This window comes from Venturia canescens, chromosome 7, assembly GCF_019457755.1.
Source record: "Venturia canescens isolate UGA chromosome 7, ASM1945775v1, whole genome shotgun sequence".
Taxonomy (NCBI): domain Eukaryota; kingdom Metazoa; phylum Arthropoda; class Insecta; order Hymenoptera; family Ichneumonidae; genus Venturia; species Venturia canescens.
The window spans coordinates 12,172,247-12,193,326 of NC_057427.1; the positions used below are offsets into that span (position 1 = coordinate 12,172,247).

The 21,080-nt window shown below is 44.4% G+C and overlaps 1 protein-coding gene and 1 long non-coding RNA gene across 3 annotated transcripts; one reads left to right on the forward strand and one right to left on the reverse strand.

Annotated features, from left to right (window-relative positions):
- Positions 1-417: 417 nt before the first annotated feature.
- Positions 418-18,087, forward strand: LOC122413100 (uncharacterized). 2 transcript variants are annotated; one of them, XR_006261489.1, is made up of 4 exons: positions 418-1,234; positions 1,501-1,741; positions 2,164-2,360; positions 17,982-18,087. It is a non-coding gene; the product is annotated as an uncharacterized lncRNA (long non-coding RNA). The 2 variants fall into 2 exon arrangements; XR_006261488.1 differs by lacking the exon at positions 17,982-18,087 and adding an exon at positions 6,268-8,331.
- LOC122413099 (putative odorant-binding protein A10) lies at positions 16,686-20,673 on the reverse strand. The gene is made up of 3 exons (XM_043423222.1): positions 20,459-20,673; positions 18,086-18,281; positions 16,686-17,092 (listed from the first exon to the last, which is right to left on the reverse strand). Exons 1-3 carry the CDS (start codon positions 20,468-20,470, stop codon positions 16,950-16,952), a joined length of 351 nt encoding a protein of 116 aa, XP_043279157.1. The 5' UTR covers positions 20,471-20,673; the 3' UTR covers positions 16,686-16,949.
- Positions 20,674-21,080: the final 407 nt, after the last annotated feature.

Here is a 21,080-nt window from a genome sequence, read left to right on the forward strand (position 1 = left end):
GCACAAGCATCACGCTCTGTATCGTTTTTCTTTCGCAGCGGGTTTTCCATATCTGCAAATATTCGATCAAATTATCGACAGGAGTTGAAAAAACGAGGGAAAAAAAGTTCGGTGGCCGAGAGTAATTTTCGGATTTTTTAGCAAGCACGAGAGGGAGGGAGAAAGTTAGATTATTATTTCCGCGTTACAGTTTTATAGAAAATTCCACGGATAATATACAAAGAGGATTTTACGAGGGAGAATTCCAGGAGTTGGAGCGCGCGAGCTTGTACACGTGGCTTCGTTAATTTTCGTTCGTTTTTTTACACGGTTCGCATTATCATAAAAAAGAAGAAGTGTAGTGCGCGGCGTAGTTCATAAGCTGTCGGTACACTTTGCATAAAAAGGATTTAACTAAATTGTATTTCTGGCACACGGAGGCCATAAATGTGGTATTTATATTTGACAGATTGTTAAACTCCTACTGGTTCGTCGAAATTGTGTCGCCTGTGTGCTGTGTATACGTTCGACTGAACGATCAAGTAAAGTTTGTAAACACAAAGAGGGCGCCACGAGCGCGCAACCGAAAATGGACGATCGAGTATTGTTCACCTATACACGACTACACACGTCGACGTTCAACGAGTAACCGAGAAAACCGAACTGTGGCTGCAGATATGCTATACGATCCGATGGTATTGTAACGATAATTGTGAAAATTGAAGAGTCTCGCTTGAGCCCGTGGAGTGAGTGAAGTTTTACGTCAGTGTATACGTCTCGTGGTTCGATATGCTCGGACAGCTCGGCGAAACTTGTTTCTGTCGATACTCTCCCATTGTAGTTATACCTCATACACGTATATCTCACGTTTTATACACGTATATAAATTACAAGTATATATGCAATCGTAATGGAGAATCGGCGGAGAGAAAACTATTCTCGATCTCCACTGCGGAACGATTGCTATCAGACTTTGCTCTCTGTGTGTCGGCGTCCACACGATGTACTCTGATCACCGCTCCGCAGCACCTTCAATTCTCCTTTTCTGTACGTCAAACTTTTTCAACTATCCTCTCTAACTCGAGTCCACATCGCGATGAACCAATTGAAAAATAATAATCGCAAATTAAATACGAAAGTGATCATAATAATTGAGTTAATAGTTACAATGATCGAGTTTTCAGTGAAAATGAAAAACTTTCCAATTTCCCAACGTCTCTCACCGAGCCACGATTTATATTCGACGTTTATTTCCGTGAGTTTTTTGCCACTGATATTTCTCCATGAATATCCAACGAATTTTGGGAATCTCAATTTGAAATAAGTGTCATCTCGAAACGTTACATGGAATGTTTAATATTAGGTGTAACGAACATATTCGATAAATTTCGTTCTCTATTGTCGGATCGATGAGATATTTGGTCAGTTGATCGATGTCGTTCGAAACGATATTTTCAGAGGAGAAAAAAAGCATGGAAAATTTATCAAAAACCGTAATTATCTCGTTACATTTTCACTCAGGTCTCTTGAAAGAAAATCGAAAATCCACGAGCCTGTCTACGATTTTTCCACGAGGCTTTTTTCAACGTGACTGAACACTGATATAATATATGTCGTAAAAGAAGCCAAAGCGTAAACGGAAAATCGAGCGTCGGTCGAGGGCTCCCTCACGAAAACTTGTCGGTCGATGATTACTTCGTCACAGCGAGGCTTCATGATGCTATCGCGGGCGTTTTTTCTCCCACACCGGAGGATCCGAAGCGTAAGTTTTGTGCACGATCGCGTATTTTCAGTCGCATATACATTTATGCGCGTGTGCATGTAACAGAATATTTCATAAAATACGTGACTGCGCTTATTTTGGCGAGCTTATCGTTGGTCCGCACATGTTACTTGGCCGAGCGTTTTGCCAGCAATCGAGTCAGCCTGGAGTATTGGCACTACACCTCGAAAGCGTCGAGCCTCGTAACATTCCAAACGGAAGCAATCGTCGAGCTTGGAATCTTTCGCTATTTCACGAATCCCATTGAACGTATGGATCTCTAAATAAACACACGAGCGTGTGAACGTGGTTCTGCTGAATTGTCGAGCTTTCTTTGATTCCGAGCGAGGCTTATTTTTCATCGAAACTCAAAAATAAGACTTGCAGACGAGACGATGACAATTGTTTTGAAACTGTTTCAGATTTTCGTCACGCCACGAAATGATCTTTCGATGATGGAGAATCGTCCACAGTTTCAAGAGGAAAAAAACACTCGAACAGCGCAAAAAATGTCATGCCAAGCGAAAACCTTTTGTCGTTAGAAGGCTAGAGGTTCGCATCGTCCAAGAGGTGAACAAAAGGGCTCGTTTCCGAGTACATTATTATCTCGGAGAAGGAGGTTTGTGGAAATTATGAAAACGTAAAGCTCGATGATGGATAGCAATCGATATTTTGTTAAAGGGCAGCGATTGGCCTGCTATATTTATCGCCCGGCGTCAACGCACATTGAATACACCGTCGTTGTGTCTTTCACATACTTTCACCGTGTTCCACGTGCGTCAATGAGCGTGCAGCCACGCGTTAATTAGGCTTATGACGAACGAAGGAATGGCAAGAAAGGAGAAAAGACCATTTTTTCTCTCACTCTCTCTTCTTTCTGATATTAATCACAAACAAACCGAAACTTTTAGACTTTGACGTTTGAACGTGACAGCTACATTGTGTCACTGCGCTCCGACGATTCCCACTCGTTCGAGGCCGGGTTTTGATGCATTTTATATGAGGTATTCCGAGCTGAATCGACAGGTCCGTGTGCACTACGCCGCATAATCCACAAAAATCGAGCGATCCGAATTAAAAAAAAAAAAAAAAAAAAAAAAAGAAAAAAAAAAGGAGAACAAGCAACAGGGCAGAGTTTTTGGGAGATGATTTTTCCAAAAATCAAATATTATCGACAGATCGAAGGTAATAAAATTGCTCCCGGCGAAAATCTCCGTAAACAAAACGGAAAATGAATTTCCTTACTGTTTGGAAACGCCATAGAAACGAACGCCCGAATTTGAAAAATAAATGTAATCTTTCGGAGGTCAAATGTTGACAATCGTCCGGCAGCAGAGCCGAGAAACAAGCCTCGCAAAGGCTGCTGCTGCCAAAAACGGCGACGCGGGGCGAGCACGTATTATAAATAATAATTGATGGCCTTCATTCATCCTGGAAAAGTAGGTCGTGTATAGGAGAGAAGAGCTCGTGGAGGATCTCCTCGCTCCTCTCTATATCCATCTGTGATATAACGAGAAAATATTGCTTGTTCGTAAACGCGTCTATCGCGTTTATTCTTCTCTCTCGCGCTCTCGCTCGCTTTTCTCGCTTCTCTCGATCCTCTCCAACTCTGTATATTATTGTGGGGCTAGCTGTTGCTCGGTACACGCCTTCTTTGCACACATATGCGCGCATATGTCCAGCGATATATTGCATACATTAAGCCGAGGAAAATTCATCAACCGGCCAGTTTAATAAACGCGCTCGCTACCTTCATATTTCGTTGATGAGCAATCAGCCCTCTTTTGACATCATATTTCCCCACTACGGCTCTCGACACTCATCCGACCTTATAACATATTTTTTCATGCGTGTACCAAGATTTTACCGAATGGGAATATTTTTCCCGCTTCTACGTGACGTTTATAAAAGCCGAATCACTCAGTCAAATAAAACGTCAAATATCGATATGGTTTTATTACCCCAGCGTATGACACATCGCCATTTCCAGGCTTTCCACTGAAAACATACCAATCCCAGCTCTGATTTAACGCGCACGAAGCTTTTTTATTTTCATTGAAACCTTTCGAAACCTCAGAATTACGTTATAAGGGCGTTTCCAGCGTTATTGCAACCTTCGTGCATCGACGTCAGCATTTCTTGCTCGATTTTTGAATGCATTTATGAGCGAAGGGATGAGAAAATTTGCGAAAAGTGTGTGAAATGAGATTTCCCATTGGCCGGATATGCTCGTTATTACGAGCTTCCATGAAATTTTCACTTTGTTTTTTGGTTAATTCGTTATTGTGGCCTGCTAAAGTTTTCGAATTTACAGCTCAATCTTCCTCATTACTTTGTTATTGTTTCAATATGATTTTACCCTCGAATCAACATTTATGAGATTTTTAAGGGAGCGCATTTTTCAAGCTTATTTGTCGCGCGGATTACACTTTTGGTGCACCCCCCGAACCACGCATATTTCAACCGACTCGCCCTCCCCTGCTGTTTTATCCAACGATTTTCATACGATATCGCGTAAATTATGAATGAAAAGTCATTGGAAATGGGAAGGAAAATTTAAATCAGCGAACAACGCGCGCGCGCGCGCCCGCGATGCCGCAGCGGTGCTAAACCACGCGCTTTGAAATACGGGCCAACTTTCTTCCTGATGAAATTATGATCTGAAGAACACACTCGGCAATTTATGAGGGGGTTACAAACGCTAAAACGATAACTTTCACACTCGCTGCTTCACATGCGCATAACAGTTTCTTCTTCGCTCGAGCTTCCGTATCCTCAAATCATTGAGAACTATTCGCCGTCGAATTAAAACGAGACGGTCGCTCACGTCGAGATTATCCGAGCAACGAATATCGAATCTTTTGCGAAGGCTAACGGTCTGCGCATTTTTCTCACGTACGATCCACCGGAAGTTCGAACAGTTTTTTCGAGCTGCTCTCTATCTAATCTGAGTCTAAAATCTGACGAAGCTTTTCGGTCGATACCGTCCCTAATTTCGGCCAGGAAAATCAGGAAAAAATGTCTCGCTCCTCGGAGAAGTGATCGCGCAGCCGATTTTGAAACGAAATATTTAGATAGTGCATTATTTCGTAGGACTTTCGCATACAAAAAATAGAACTCGGTGTTCGCACGGTTTGAATTGTTGGGAGAGCACTGAAAATGTGAATTTTTATCCCTCATTGATGAGCTCGTACGACTCGAGCCATGCACGAAAGTAAGCTGCGACGTGTCGTTCGGTCAAAAGTGTTTGAATGACGAAAAGCCGGCACAACAGACTCAAAAATGGATAAATGCTGATGCACAAGACTGAAAGGTCAAAGATCGTGGCACGGCAGGTTAATTAATTTGAGTAAAATCACTCTGTGAATTCGCCGTGTTCGAGGAACGAATTTATTTATAAAATTCGCTTACAGACGCTGATGCGAAGGAACAGAAGGAAGGTGCGCGAACGCTTGTTTGTAAAACATTCGTGAGCGACGCATGGGAAAGGGCAGAAATGGGATGCGAGGAAGCGAAAGCTTCGTCGTCTCTCGATAAGTCCCGAGAGTCTCGTGGGACGATAAGGAATTCGGACCACGACTCTTGCCAGGCATTGACGTAGATCCGTTGGGGATTTCCCTAGACGTGTACACGGAAAAAGAGGCGAGCATGGGGAACGGAAGGCTCCTCTCTCTCGCTCTCTCTCTCTCTTCTGTTTCTCCGCCGTCTTTCATGCACGCTCGGCATTGCAAAGAAGCCTGGCATGCAACCAGCGCGAGAGAGAGGGAGAGAATGAGTAGTCACCGTGTCGACTAAAAAAAATGACGAAAAAAAGGAGAAATTGCGATCGCGCGCGGCTGGAAGATCGACGTGGAAGATTAAGGACGACGAGAGTGGGATTCCGCTCGAAAATCATTTTCCATACACTTTTATTTGCCTAGAAAAATTTGAGAATAATGTACATTTTTTTTCTGATAAAAGGAAAATTTTTCATTTAGAGCAACTTTAGTTTAGATGTTGTTAATTATATTGGCGCCCGGGGAAGCTGCTTTCCAGTTCCAGAGTTATGATATTTTTTTAGTGAAAAAACCTTTTTTTCGTAAACGTGGCCTCGTTGCTGATTTTTTTCGCCACTTTGATAATCGGGTTAAAACTTTTTCCCATGATATTCTTATTCGGGGAGGTTCAAAATAATATCCTGAATTTTTGTTTTTAGGGGTCATTTCGACCCCTAAAAATAGTAAAAACCCGTCGATTGGTGTTTCTGAAAATTTTCGCGATTATGAATTTTTTAAAATGGATGAAGACAGACTTTTCGTGTTTCAGGAGCGTCAACGACCGTCTCCCAAGTTCGATGACTCGAAATCAAACCTTCAAAGTGTTTATTTTTTTAAAAAACGACATTAGTCAAGAATACCGACTGCGGAGTAAAAAAGGCTATCGATGCTTTTATATTAGATTGGATGGAAGAACGTTTTTCCTTATCGTTGTACACAATGAATAATTTCCAAAAGTATATTGATTCAATTTGATCGATTCTGTTGCAGAACAGGGAATGTGCGTTGAATTTCAAGGAGCTTCGAAGCGATCGTTATGATGTTGATTAATTGAAACGAGGAGACTGCGGAACTCTTTGAATGCGGCATCGTTTCGATGTTGTAACAGAACCGTGCGATTGAAATTGGATCTCCACCAGCATTAATACAGTGAAAATTGATACGTTTTCTGTGCAACTCCATATAATGGAAGAACGAATCGGTAGAATAAATTTTTGAAAAGCTGATGGATCGTGAAACGGACTGGGATATACAGGATTAAACAACAAAGAAGTATTTTTAAAAAATGATTTCTTGAGTCGTGGAGGAAAGCCGCGAGATAAAAGCGAGCATGGGATATTCCCTTAAAAACAGTGATAAAAAACAGCTGGATTTTTCAGCCCGTTACCTTGTTCAAAGCCCTTGAAAAACTCGGACAAAGCCGGGAGACTGTCGTGGTGCGCGCAGCGATATTCATGCAGGGACGAGAGTGCGCAAGAGTTTTAGTTTCTGCATCCCAAGGCAAACTCCACGCTTCTGGGTACGAACAAAAAGTTGTTGCAAATTTCGGAAATTGCATCAACCGCAAAAGCTGATTTATTTATTGTTACGTCTTCGTGGAAAATGGCACGAAAAGCCCGTCGGTGTACAGAGCAGCGGCTGCGAAATGCTAATTTTTTTCCGAGTCCTTCGTTTTTTATTATTCCTCATATCTCTCCTCTCCATTCTTGTCAGCCTGCGGTGCCAGCAAGTCCAATCAAATCCAATTTCTTTTCGTTTTTCGAAATGAAGCATCCCCCGTGGCTGTGAATCGTTTGACGCGTCAACCGTGAAAAATCTACCGTTTGATTATGTTTCTCTGCGGTGACTCTACAGAAAAACTATTGGCCTCGTATGAATATACATCGCGGTTGTGCTGAACCCTGCGCTAGAGTACATTCATATTTAGGAGATGAAACCTCCACTCGAGATCGATCTGCATACGCACTCTCACACTTTTTATTGGCTTACGACTGAAAAAAAGTATCAGTGCTTTGGCAAATATGGCGCTGTCGACGAATGGAACTTTTGCTATTATGGCAACTATCTTCTGAAGAGGATTTCATGAAAAAAGCGATTGCAGCAATCCCTCCGGTCGAGCGCTCTTCGACTATAAAAACCGAGCACTCATTTTATCGTGTAAATATTCATCTTACTTTGCACGCACGAACGAACGAGGCTCCGAATCAACGTGAGGATTAAAGTTTTAGAGCAACCCAATGTAATGTGAAAGGAAATAACGAAATTGACGATTTTTTGTGCACACGAATCCTTCAAGCTTTTCATGCACTTTTTTGAAGCTGAGGAGTCAAGAAAACTTTGTTACTTACTCAAGCTTTACACGTGTCGGAAAATAATGGGCCAAAGTACAACTGGTTCACGCGCCTTAGTCGGCCACTGGCTGAAATAGGTCCTGAGCATCTTTTAAGAAATCTGTCATCGGCTGCTATTGCGAATAACATCGATCAAATCCTGCAAAATATTTTCCCGAAGAAATTTCAGGCCGATGCGGCCAGAGCTATGCGCTCTTCATGCTCACCGATTTATAAACAACTGAAACAACTTGACGCACTTCAAACGGAAGAATATTTTAAATCTAGACTCCCACTTGTGCTTCTGACAATCACCGTTCAAATCAGACTCACCGGACTTGAAAAAATTAGTATTTAATGTAATTATGAATTGGAAGACAACAGTCCTGTATGTAAGAGTCAAGAAGCCGACACTTTGGCACACATGTTGGTCAGCTGCCCAGGCTTTGAGCCCATTCGAAACCACTATTTTGGGACTCCAGATTTTCCAAACACGGTTGTAGAGTTGAGCATCGAAAATGCCCGAAAATTGGCATATTTCATTGTAGAGTCATGCAATTTAAGGGCTTTGCCCGAGCAGACTAATAATTATAAGGCGACATGAGATGAGCAATTTATGCAAAAAAATGTCACAATCTGTTATCTCAATGTATTGTAAATATAAACTAACTAAACTAACTACTTAACGAATGTTCTTATGAAAATGAAAAGCGAACTATTGGGAGATTTTTTTCCAGTTAATTCATTTTCTCTGTAAACTTTTACTCTCGTAACTATCGCGTAAGATAATAATTCTAGAAGCAACGAATCTGATTTCTTGGCATAGTGTCGACGCTAAAAAAAATTGCCCAAAACCTTTGGACCCTCGTTTTGAGAACGATGCGAGCCCCTCCAATAAAATGAAAAGGCGAATCGTCAGAGTCAAAGTGCACGGGTTACGTGGCCGAACGGCAAGACTTTTAATGCCTCGGCGTATCTCGTATTGTTTGGGCCAACGAGAGAAGAAAGTCCGCCGAGGAATGAAGAACTGTAACTTCCCAACGTCGATGTTTCATTTATTTTCCTCTTAGTTTCCGTCGCCGTTTCCATTGTTCGTTCCCGTATTATATACATATCGACGTCGAACAATTATCCGAGGAGGACACCTCGGAGTCTCGAGGCGTTGGGTTAAACGAGAGGAATATAGAGAAGAGCGAGTGTCGTGTTTGATTGAAAAACTAATTGGAGGTGAATGGGACGACGAGAATACACGAAAAAGATTAAGGGCGCGAGTCGTTTGGCGATGGTGAGAGTAGCTAAAGAAATCTGGAGTCGCTGGAATGAAAAAGAGAATAGGGCCCTGGGGCAGGGGGCCGGAGAGAGCACAGCAGGCGAGAGCTCGAGAACGGGAGAAAAGATCACGAGCTGTTAAATCGTACAATCCGTAAATCCGTCGTTATCGCCTGTATCCGGTGATCCTTCTACACTGCCTTCTTTTCCTCATTCCCTTGTCTCCCCCCCGGGGGGCGCGCCTCGCGGAAGAGTCGCCGTCTCGTCGTTAGGACGTCCCGGAACGAGGCAGCGACATCGCGCGAGTGAGAACGAGACGAGGAGCAACCTCGCGTTTGATATGGCCAGAGAGAGAGAGAGAGCGGCGGGGGACGAAGAGAAAGAGAAATTGGAAGATCGAGTGAATGAGAAGATTGTACAGAGATAAAGAGCGAGGGAGAGAGAGAGAGAGGGGCTCGGAGGGACTGGGATGTAGAGCGGTGCAACGAAGATCGCGGGTCCGCACCTCGCACTCGACTTTTCGGGCTGGTCTGTCTCGGTCCCTCTGCCTGGAGGCTCCTAAAGCCACTTTGCCCCGACGCTTCCTCGCACACTAATTCGAGCCCCTCTTTTCTCATCCTCCCCGAGTATCTTGATAATTACGCGTTAGTTAGTCGCGCTTCCGCGATACGATGCGCGAGGCTTCGTGAATCGGTGGGCGTTCGTGTTCCCCCGCGTTCCGTCCTCGGCGTCGCGCACGTACGTATCGCGACCTGTACGTCCGTGTACCCGGGCACACGGGTATACGTGTGCCATCGAGATGATGCACGATGCATCGGAGCCGCGGTGGTACTTACGAGGACGAAGAGAGAGGGGGGGGGGGCGGGGCGGGGGAGGATTGTAGTTAATGCAAAATGGTACGGCGACGGTGGGGGCGGGAGGGGGTGAAGTTTCGGGAGACGACAGGGACACGTAGAAAATCTGACGCGCATCCTACACCGTATGTGTTGTACGTGTGGACGCACATACCTGCGACGAGAGTATCAGAAGAGAGGAAGAGGCGAAAGAGGCAAGGATGTACGGAATGAGAAATGGTTCGTGTCCGCGCGGAGCAGGAAGCTCCGCCGAAGAGAGAGAGAGAGAGAGAGACGGGGACAGGCAAGGGTTGAAGCAACAGTCGTATATCTGTGTACGTACAGTTAAGAGAACGGAAAGCTATGCGAGGACGTTTCTTGCAAGAATAAGAGAACAGGATCGCTGGGGATGTCCCGGGATTCTGTCCTCTATCGATCTCCACGGGTACATATAGACACTAACTTGTGCCCTCGGCACACAGCCCGCGTACCCACGCTCCTACCCTTCACTTTCATCCGAGCATTCTCTCTCACTCTGTCTTACTCGGGCCTCGTGCTCTGTATATCGGAAGAGTCCTCTTCCTTCTCCCACACATTATCGCGAGCGTGTGTGCTCCCCGGTCTCTAGTACGTATACTCTAGTCAAACCAGAAGCGAACAAGTCTTTCCTCCCCCCTAGAAAGAGGGGGAGAGAGGAGCTTAGAATATACGGATATATATTTGTACGTGGAGCACCTTCTCGCTCGGGCGCACACCCGGGCTTCCAGCTGAAAATCCTGCCCCCCCCCCCCCCCCTCTCTCTCACTCTCTCTTGGTTGCTTCTCACGCCACCTCCGCACCGAGCCCCCCCTGGCGGTGGCGTGGACCAAGCTCAGAGGTTGCGTATACAGCACACGTACATACATCCCAGGTAAATAGTTAGTGTACCCGCTACACCACTTATTCCCTCTCTTTGGCCTCTCTCTCTCTCGCAACGCGGTGAAGTTGACTGACTTACTGCAATGTTCTCCATGGAGATTTCGTGGGACACCGTGCCGCATCCCCCGAACGGTTTCCTCCCACACGAAACATCCGTACGAGCAACGTGTGCTTTCTCCACGTGCGGGCTTTACCCGTGTATGTGTACACGCTTATCCGCGCGCAGCCCCGAGCCCGTGTACCGCAGACCGCGCGAGAGTAGCAACGCGAACCAAAGGGAAACGGTTAAACACACGTGTATTTACCAAGAAATGGACGACTGCTCCACACTCAAAAGCTATGTTTTCCTACGTACAGCCTTGTGCGTTATGTGTAGACGAATACTCGAACACGCGCTTCCTTAAATAGCGAGCAGTACGCTCCGATATTGATGCACCAACGGTACGACACAGATAAATACCCATTTGGCTTGTCGAACAATAAGCTTTTTCTCTCCATCTCCCTCCCGCTGTTCACCTCATTCCGAGATAAATCAGCCCACGTGTGGTATAAAATCCCTCGTTTATCCAGCCAACGCTGTAGCTCCGCGCGGAACGCTTCGCCTCGTCTGCACCGTGCACGCGTATAAAGTACATAAGCAGCGGTACTTACCGGTGCTTATGTACCCCGAAGTGCCGCACAACTCCGCGGAGCCAGCCGAGCCTCGTAACCCCCTCGACAATCTGTGTACAGGAAGTCTTTGTGTTCACCACGCGCGTTATCGAGAGGCACTCGGAGACGGGGCAAAGAGGAAAGGAGAGAGCGAGGACGAACGAAGGGGACGAAGAGAGATCGAGGAGGCAGCACATCGCTTACGGAGCTTCATCGGGTATCAGTCCTCGACTGGGACACAATGGACACCTGCATAAGTAGATACGTGTGTGCCGACGGGCACGGGGCCTTCCGCGTCACAGTCGCTATGACGAAAATTTGAAGCGAGTGCCCGGAATCGGGGCTCTTATAATGGGCTTCTTTCGCCTAATTCCCTCCTGACGAGTCGTGTCGGCGAGTCGTTAATTAAAGTGAAGATAAATCGTCGCAGGGACTCGGTTAAAGACTCGATGCAAAAATGACGTTCAGCTCGTCCTCGTCCTTGTCGCGATTCTCAATTTACCCCTTAATTGAAGCTTACGCTGATAAGTCGACGTTATTGTGAAACTCCCACGCCCCGTCCCCGCTATATACTACGAGGCTTGTGTTAATTTTGTGAACTGATGTAAAATCAGATGCGCCAGGGCAAACCGCGGATGCTGTCGCTTTCGAAATGTCCAAAAAGTTGTTTTTCATTTTGCTGGCATATATTAAGAAGCCCCCCCGGAGGTGGAATTTTCGCTCGTTCTCCATTGATCCGTGGGACGACTCATCCACGAGACAAAGCCCACCATCGATGCCGCGCTCGACAATGAACCTCCTCTGGGTACGCGATCCGAGAAGGCAACGCGGAGCCTCGTAGAGAGAGAGAGAGAGAGCACGAAGCACATAAAAAATGCGAATGACCTGACTCCAGCTTGGGTCGATCTGTACAAAGACGTTTCAACGAATCCTCACGATCCGAGACTCTAATTTTATTTGATGAGAAGAGCAACAGGCGTGTGCTTAATACTCCGAAGTAGGCAGGCTCCTCTCCTGGCTCCTTTACTACCGAAATATGAAATCGTACTCGGCTGATTGGAAAGCTCCCGGCTGCGCAGGCCTCGTCAACGGTTCTGAAACGACCGCGACGCAAACACCCTTCGCGAATAGCCGTAATAACCACCTCATTTTTACAGTGGCCTTAACGCGAGAGCCGATCCTACAAAATGACTGAAAAACCTCCCCAAATGTCTTCGCAGCGGCCCCAATCGAGTCCCCGTACTTCTGGGCCAATCGAATCAACCATCCAGCCAAAATAATGAGCCGCCTTCCGAATCGTGACCGAGAGAACAGCGCGGAAGAGGAACTCGTTGTTGTGCGGATACCAGCAGCTTCGCCGAATAATCCCCCCCGAGAAATAGACTTTTAACGCAAAAGACTGAAAACCGAAAGGAGAGAGGATATGCTTCGTCTCTCAAAGTGCGAGACGCGAGAGCGAGAGAGTCGCGACCAAAGTATGTGAACACCGAGACCATAGTTAGTTTATACAGCGCGTGTATATGCGGTTGCACTCGATGTATCATCGAAACGTCGTTTGCAGTTACCCAACGAGAGGCTCCCCGTGGAACCCGCCACGAGAAGAGAGTTTCTCTCGTGCGCCTGTGTGTGTGTGTGTGTTCACCAACTTGTCTATATCGCATAATAGCACATGTGGGTTTATATACGTATTGTGTGTATACGTAGAGTCCCTTGTCGAAAGAGCCACAACTCGGGAGGTGTCTTCTTCGATTTTGTCTCTGTGATCCCACTTGTATCGTTCCCGAAGCTCCAAACGCTTAGCGATCTTCACGATCCCCTATACCTCTGCTACATAAACTCCTGTGCTCCGACGTATACAGCGGACTTTCCAGATCGAGTCTCTATACCCCTTAATCCTCAACTCTCGACCGTTTTTCCTATAACTTTTTATATTTCGATCGAGAATTTTATTTCTTTCGGGTTTATTGCGAGCCTTCGCTTCTCATAATATTCGTTATTCGTGAAATTTGTTTATTCGGTGGATCGATCGAATGGCTTTTCCGTTTCCGACGAGCCGAAGCGATTTGGTGGAGTTTTTCAAAATGCACCGTTGAGTCGAAACATTGGATGAATTCCAATTTTTCTTTAAACTCGTTGCTCCGAGGGGATGCGGATTTCGACAGGATTTAAGGAAAATCTGCTGTGCGGGAGTTTTGCGAATGCTGATTTTTCATGATTTTTGTCCAGTTTTTTTTTTTGCAGAAGTGAGAAATGGGAGGAAAAATATTGGCTGGCTTTTATAGGATTATGAGAAAGGATAAAAAATAATGGAGGGAATCCTGCAGGACGAGGATCCATCGATTTGTGCTGGAATGCTCGAGTCGACGGGAATAAAAAAAAATGGTAGAGGGCGAGCGAGAAATTCGTCGTTTCTGGCTACGAGCGAGACCCACGTGTCCCACAGACTAAACCTCGTTCGTTGTGAACTCTCGAAACGAGGAAAGAAATCACTTGGACCTACCGAATCCCAGTGCCCCTTTCACTCCCCCGACCCGTGCCCGCTCCCTTCCGTTCCTCCTTCTTATTCTTCTTCCACCACTTGTTCAGTCGCCCTTATAAAGTCCTGGGCGTGAGAACTTTTGGGGAAGAAAGTTTTGCCCATTTTCCAACGACTGCACTATATACGCAGGCGAATTTTCCTCCCCCCCTTGGCACGGCTCACCTCCCCTCGTTTTCGCATTCTTTCTTCGCTCCTCTTCCTCTTTCTTTCCTTTCTATACTCACGCCACCGGTCGGACGCGAAAGTAGTTGCTTTTGTTTTCCAGAGAAATAAGAACGAACGCGGTGTCGAAGAACGGAAAGGGGAAAGGGAGAAACGGAGAATGACAGCGCGCTCTCGCAGCAGCGATGGAATAATTCTCTTGGGAATTTAGCTCGTGCTCTCTTTCACTTTTCCTCCTCACCCCCCGAGCCTGCTGCACCAGACAATCCTATACAGACATTTATAAAGACGTTTATAACTATTTATACTTCCTCAACGTATTTCCCTTATTCATTCGTCCCCAATGAAATTAATTAGCAATCAGTTTAAGCGGGAGCTGCCAACGGAATTGTATTTTCTGCACCTGTACAACGGACATGCTGGAATAATCCCTCACGCGATTTTCCCCGAATTCAATAATGCACGGTGAACAGTCTCGCGCGGCGGCCCCTTTCCTTCTGGCACGTCCGACGTGCCACAAAGCACTTTTAATTCCCAATATTCTCGATAGAATAATAACTCTTCCATGACGCGTTTGAAAATTGTCGATTTTCAGATGAAAAAGGATCGTTTAAGCTATCGAAATAAAAGGTCGAACAATCGAGCCAATCTTGCCCTCGTTCATTGGCTCATTGAACTTTTGTTGGACTAGTCAAAGGCCAGATACTCCAACTGGCTTCATCTCGCGCTCGAATATTCCATCATCCAGCAGATCCATACATGGGAGAGCCTGATAATCCTCCGATCCATCAGTCCCCATAAAAACACCAATTGGGCTAGCTGCAGAGAGCCAATTGAAGATTAATCAGTTAAATTACTGCCAACATTAATTGAAACTCTCTCTCTCTCGCTCTGCTGATAAATCAGTTAATTGAATAACCATTGAATCGATGCTCCCGTATAATTGATTATTGAATTATCACTTTGGAGTGTCACACGAATTGCGCGTTATCATTCGATTGTTTCAATGAGAAGTAATTAAAGATCGAGATAAACGAATGACATTGGCGAGCTTATCAACTCAATCGATAGATTTCAATGAATTTGTATTCAACGAGTCTTCTTTAGTGTTTTTAAATCGTTTGTAGAGGGCGAGGAGAACGAGCAGCAAAATTTCATGTCCGAGCAATCTATTTTAAATCGTTTTATTCGCGAGGAATGACTTTACAATTAAAATTCATACGAAATCATTTGGAAACCGAGCACGCTCTCGACCAGAGTTGGATGTAGTGCGGATATTTTTCTAAAATAAATTTACCAACTAATTCTAGTTATTCAATAACAGTCTGAACGTAATAGTGCTTCGCTCAGCCCCAATTTTTCCTGTAAAATTCTATTCCACAACCGAAAGAGTTTGCGTCGAGCACACTGAAATCCCCCCTTACTCTTTCCCCTTGGAAAATTCATCCGGTGTGCTCCTGATTAATTAAATTGTGCACTCAACGCTTCATCGAGTTTCGAAGATATATATAGCCAGGAAAATATATTCGGCTAATTGATACGTTTTTTATTAGCACTGTGAAATAATGGGGGAGCGAGAATTTTTTTCATATCCGTAGTTGAAAAATAGTAATAAGAGAAAAATCTTGGCTGCTGTCTTAAACGTAGTCGAAAAAGGATTTCTTCGTATAACACTTTTATTGTCTCGCTTTTTACGAGAGTGTATTGCTGCTCCATTTAAAAATCCTTCTTATCGCGAAACTTTTGCCCAATTTTCCTGTTTTGCCCTCACGTTCTTCTTCTTCTTCTTCTTCTTCTACTTCTTTTTCTTCTTTCTCTCGCCTCTTGCGCCGTTTCTCTTTCACCCCTTTCATCCTCGACTACCTTTTTGTCAACACAAAACCCCGAGACGGTGAAGCCCCCCCCCCCCCTCCCCTCCCCGAGAAATAAAGACGCAAGAACCGAGGCGAAGGGGCTCTGTGTACCAGAAGGAGCGAAGACAGCAGCCAAGCAGATCTCGCCCTGGTGAAATTAGTTCGGGCTCGCATATACATAGCATAATTATTCTAATGATCCTTAATCGCGAACCAAGACGGCCACGGAGATCTTACTCAGCGGCTGAATTTCATCCTCTCCCCTTCAAATTTTAAGCCCCACATTTTGTACACACTTCTTCCTCCTCTTCCTCTATCCACAGCCATAACCGTTAAAAAATCAACGGTTTTTCGTACTTTTTTTTCGCCATCGATAAATCCAATCGCGCTTCGAGCGCGCAACTCTCGTGGCTGAATTCCATGAAGAGATGAAATGAAAAATCTGCCTCGAAAAATACCGTTTCTTTTTTCCGTTCGTAAACATTCATTCATTTTTACGAACACAGTCAAATATCTGTAACGATACGCGACTGAATTTCCTGTCCGTTTATTTTTCCGGATTCCTCGTGTTTTTCTACCCTCATCTGTTCTCCCATTACTCCAATTGCAACAATATCGTGCAAGCAAAAAATCGAAATTCGTCTTTTTATGGGGGAATTTATTTTACCATCACTTTTCGGATAAATCGAACTACTATTTTTCGTCTCTAAAGTCTTTCACGAATTTCGTTCGATCGGTGACTCTGGATATTTGAATTTCCATTTAGATTCGTATTCACAGTCGAGAAACCGATGAATAAACAAACTTCAAACGGATGAGTACGAATGAGAAAAAGGATGCAAGGCTTGAAAGCTTTTTTTTGGCCCACTAACAATATTTATTGTTCCGTGAAAACTAAACACAACAACATCCGCAATATGATAAAACGAGTAATAAAAACATGATAATAAATAATAAATAATTAGTGTGAAAATTGATGAGTGGAATAGAATTGAGATTTGCGTCTTCTTTCTGCTTGATTTTCCTCCGTCAATCCTTATCCGCTCGTGAGAATAATCGTTTTTTTTCACACTTTCCTTCCTCCCTCCCTCTCGCCGTTTCCTTCTCGATCGTGAAGTTAAGCGCCAGCGTATTGCTTGACCACTTTCGCCCACTCCTTTGGATAGACTCGCTGTATGTGAGCGATAACTTTCTTGATCTGACGAGTCTCGTCGGGCGAGCATTGAGGGCACGAACCACGAAGTATCAAAGGAGCCAAACCTGAAATTGCCGAATAAAATACAGACACACAAAACTTGATTTTAACGTTTTCCGATGCGGGAGAACATTCCGATGGACAGGGTCGAGCTTGCGCCGAATTTAGGAAGGAAAAATGATTTCGAATGCGACGACTGGCTTTTCTCAATTTATCTGATTTTTCAAAGGCGTAGAAAATAAAATTGAGCAGATGAGAAGAATTTTTTCTTCGGCCAATGACGAATCGAGCAGGTTGCAGAAATAGTTTAGTCAGCACATTTTTTTCTCACATTTTGGACTCCGCATTGTCAAAATACATGCAAAGTAAGAAAATTATTAAACGAGGATAATCCAGATATAAGTTCAACTCGGGGCGGGCGAGGGGTCGTCTGAGAGAGAAGGTAAAGCCAGCTGGCTATCAGGTAATCGGAGCTTAAATTGATATAAGTGAGCAGAGCAACTTTATCCTGTCCTTTTCAAAGCCGGCAACCCGCGAGAGCACACAAACTACGTAGAACGGAGGTTTTATAAGGGTGAAAGGGGACACGCTCGTGACACCGAAACTTTGAAATACGATTAAAATGTCGGTTTGCCTCCAAAGTGCGAAAAAGCAGCTGATAAGATGTATTAAATGGAGTATAAGTCGTTTCACGTTAAAGCAAGCGTGGCTCGCTACTTTGCGCTGACCTTTTCGTCAAATTGATCGAAACTGAAGGAGGGGATTAAGCACTTTAGTTTGTTTTAGTTGAATTTTCCGTTCCCTCGATCGCTTTGACATCGAAATTCAACGGGATTCATCTCGAGCGAAATTTTTCATTGTCAAAGAAGTGATTCTTTGGACGTGGCTTTTGATGCAAAATTTATTCATTCTTCTCCATTTTTATCGTAAAATTTGAATTTGTTTTTTACGTAGAAAAAAATGTGGAAGAAAATAGGGAGCGAAAATTTGATTCGTACGATGGGACTCGCGATTTTGCGCTGGAAATATGGCGCAGCGAAAGACTCGAAAATACATACTTTTGAGACGACGGCCAACCGGATCGCAGGGCGCCTCCCCGAGAGCACATTTGATCTGACGTCTCAGATAACGCTGGTCGTTCAAAGCAATGTCTAATTGGTCATCCGAGACTCGTGATTTGGCCGTCCGATCCCCGCTTTCCTGGGCCATGGTAACCAAACAGCAAGCCATCAACAAACCCACAATGGACACAACCTGGAACAGGTCAAACGAGTTTTCTCTTAACAAAAACTCATCCTCGCGCATTCCGGGCTTTATTAACACGATTTTTTTATTCTCATCCTTATTTTTCAGCGGAAAAAACTCGTATCATAAGTAACGACGTTAAATGATAATGAGAAAAGGCCAGTTTGAGGGCTTCGCACTTTTTTCTCCTCCTCTCGAAAATACACTAGCAGGAAAATTATGGTACGTTGCTGAAGATCGCATCGTTGCACTTCGCAGAAATTCCACTCGCTCCTCAGGAAAAAAAGTCTGGAATCTCACTGCAGTATTCAGCTACAAAAGTTCACCTTTTTTCGGGTACAAAAACTGATTCTCCGATAGAAAGTCTCAATGAAATTCAAAACTTGAGGAATTTACAAAAAAAAAACGTGTTTTTTTTCAAGCCTCCCAACGATTCTAAATTCAGTGATTCAAAGTATGATTGCACCAAAATTAAAAAACAACATCGAGAAAATATATTCAAGTGTACAAAAGTGTAGAAGCGTTAAAGAACTTTTTTTTCACGTCAGTTTGGCCATTTCCGATTGACATATATTTCGAAATAACAAAAAAATTGTGAAACGAAGTTGTTGCTCGTAAGAAGAAAACCCAAGGGTTGTTGAATCAGTGAAAAAAGGAGGAGAGAGAGAGGCCGGAGCAGCAAAAAGGGCGTTTGAAGTACATCTCCAACGGTGCCGGGCGCGCTAAAGCTCCCGCATTTCCAAGCAGTGTGTGCGAGAAACTGGCAAACTCTCGAAACTAACGCATTCGCAGAAAAACGTCGGGGGGGGGGGGGGGGGGGGGGGGATTGAACGATCAAGAAAAAATCGAAAGGGACAGAAGAGAAGTAATAAACGAGAGAATTGAGTCGCGAGTGAAAATGAGACGAGGATAAAGAAAGTCTATGGAAAATAAAACGAAGAAAGTAATGCCAAGAAAAATAGAGAAGTTAGTATTACTCGTGTGCTTGTCCTCCTTCGTATTGCTCTTTCTCTATATCGGACAGGTACGTCTACGTAAGCGAGAAAGTTAAGGGGAATCCCGTGAGTGGCACTCGCGGCGCGTGGTTACCGTAGTAGTGCGGTTCGTGTGTGCGGCTCGCCTCGATAAGTAGTCGTTTAACATTCCACACGAGCAGCCGCGAACCTACGCTCTATGCATGCAGGATACATTTCGCGTATATAAATTCCATACAGACATGCACCGGAGGCGAGCGATTTTGCTTCTCTTTGTCAATACCCTATAAAACTATACTTATGTATTTTTTATGTAACCGGCACATGCACAGACGCGAATGTTCCACCGTATACGTAGACAGAGTCGAGGAGCGTGTGCGTATTTACGAGCAAGCACGCTTTACAGTGTGAAAATGAAGGGCAAAAAACGATCCGATCGAGGCTGAGATTTAACCAATGGAAATGGAAGAATCTTTCCGTCTTTCTCTCTGCCCCCGATCCCCAACCTCGTCGATAAATGTATGTACACACTCTCGTATTATTTCGTCTCGCATATGCATGCGCGTGTTCGTTTCGCATCTTCCAATGTCGATCGTGCAGAATTTTTCCGCTCGCGAAGCTTCACGAAAAAATGGCTGTTTTCGTGAATTTTTACGTTGGATTATTGAGAAGAATGAAATTATGGTGGAGCTCGGGAATATTGGAGGTTAGCGAGTTCTTTCTTGGGGTGCTCTCGAGTTTGCCTCTTTTCTGAACTTCGTTGGAAGATTTTTCGACAAGCTACTGATTCGTGCGCAGTGATTTTTCGCTGTGAGACTCTTGATTTTGAAAAATTGGTTTTTTTTTTTAAATGACACTCGAGCGGAATATGCGAAGATGTGAACAAAAGTCCTTAGAGATTTTTTAATAACTCGAGGGAGCGTTTCGAACGTTCAATACTGTGGAGATTTCCTTTTTTATGGTAATTATTAGAAAATAATTGAGTCCCTAAAAATATCAAAGTTTATGAAAAAGTGCCAAAAATGATGAGTTTCGAGGGCCAAGGCCGGGTCGATTCGACACGGAAGAGCTCGTGCCTTTGGGTGATAGACTGAAATATTTCGCGCCAAAAGCAATGTCACAAACCGTCCCCATCTATTCAAACACATTGTATTTTATGGAGACAGAGAGAAAGAAAAAAAATCATTGACCAAGACCATGCTTCGGACTCACCTTGATCGACATGATGAAACGAAAGTCGTTGGATTTTTAACGTCCAAATTCTTCTGTGACGGAGTGAGTTATTTTTTCGGTGGAGGGTTCGAGTGTGTGTAAAAGTTTTGTTGATAATGTGAAATATCGGACCGTTGGGATTTTAAGAGAGTACCGTTCACATCGAAATCAGAGAACGCACTGGGACGGTCCCCTTGGAGTTTGTCAGTGGCTTACCTCCTTGTGGACGGATCGTAAATACGAAAGTGTGGGTATTGTCCATATACACATATAAATATATGGGGGCCGCTTCCATTCTCTCAACGTCGTGTTTTCAGCGTACTTCTGTGCATTGTGTACGTGTATACGTGTGTTTACGTGAGCACATGGATATATACGTATTTATTTATCATCATCGTTTACAGGAGGGAGGGAGTGGGTACCGCCGAAGCATTGGGCGGGCATGTTTTTACGCTCTTTTTCTTTATTCTTTTCCGCAGCTCTCACAGCACGCCCTCTCCCCTTTCCTTTGCATTGTGTTGGCCACGACTGATGTGAGATTCTACGAAAATCCACTTGTACGCATCTCCGAGTCTTTCCACCGTCCCCAACATCGAATCGTTCTCGACGTTTTTTTACGATA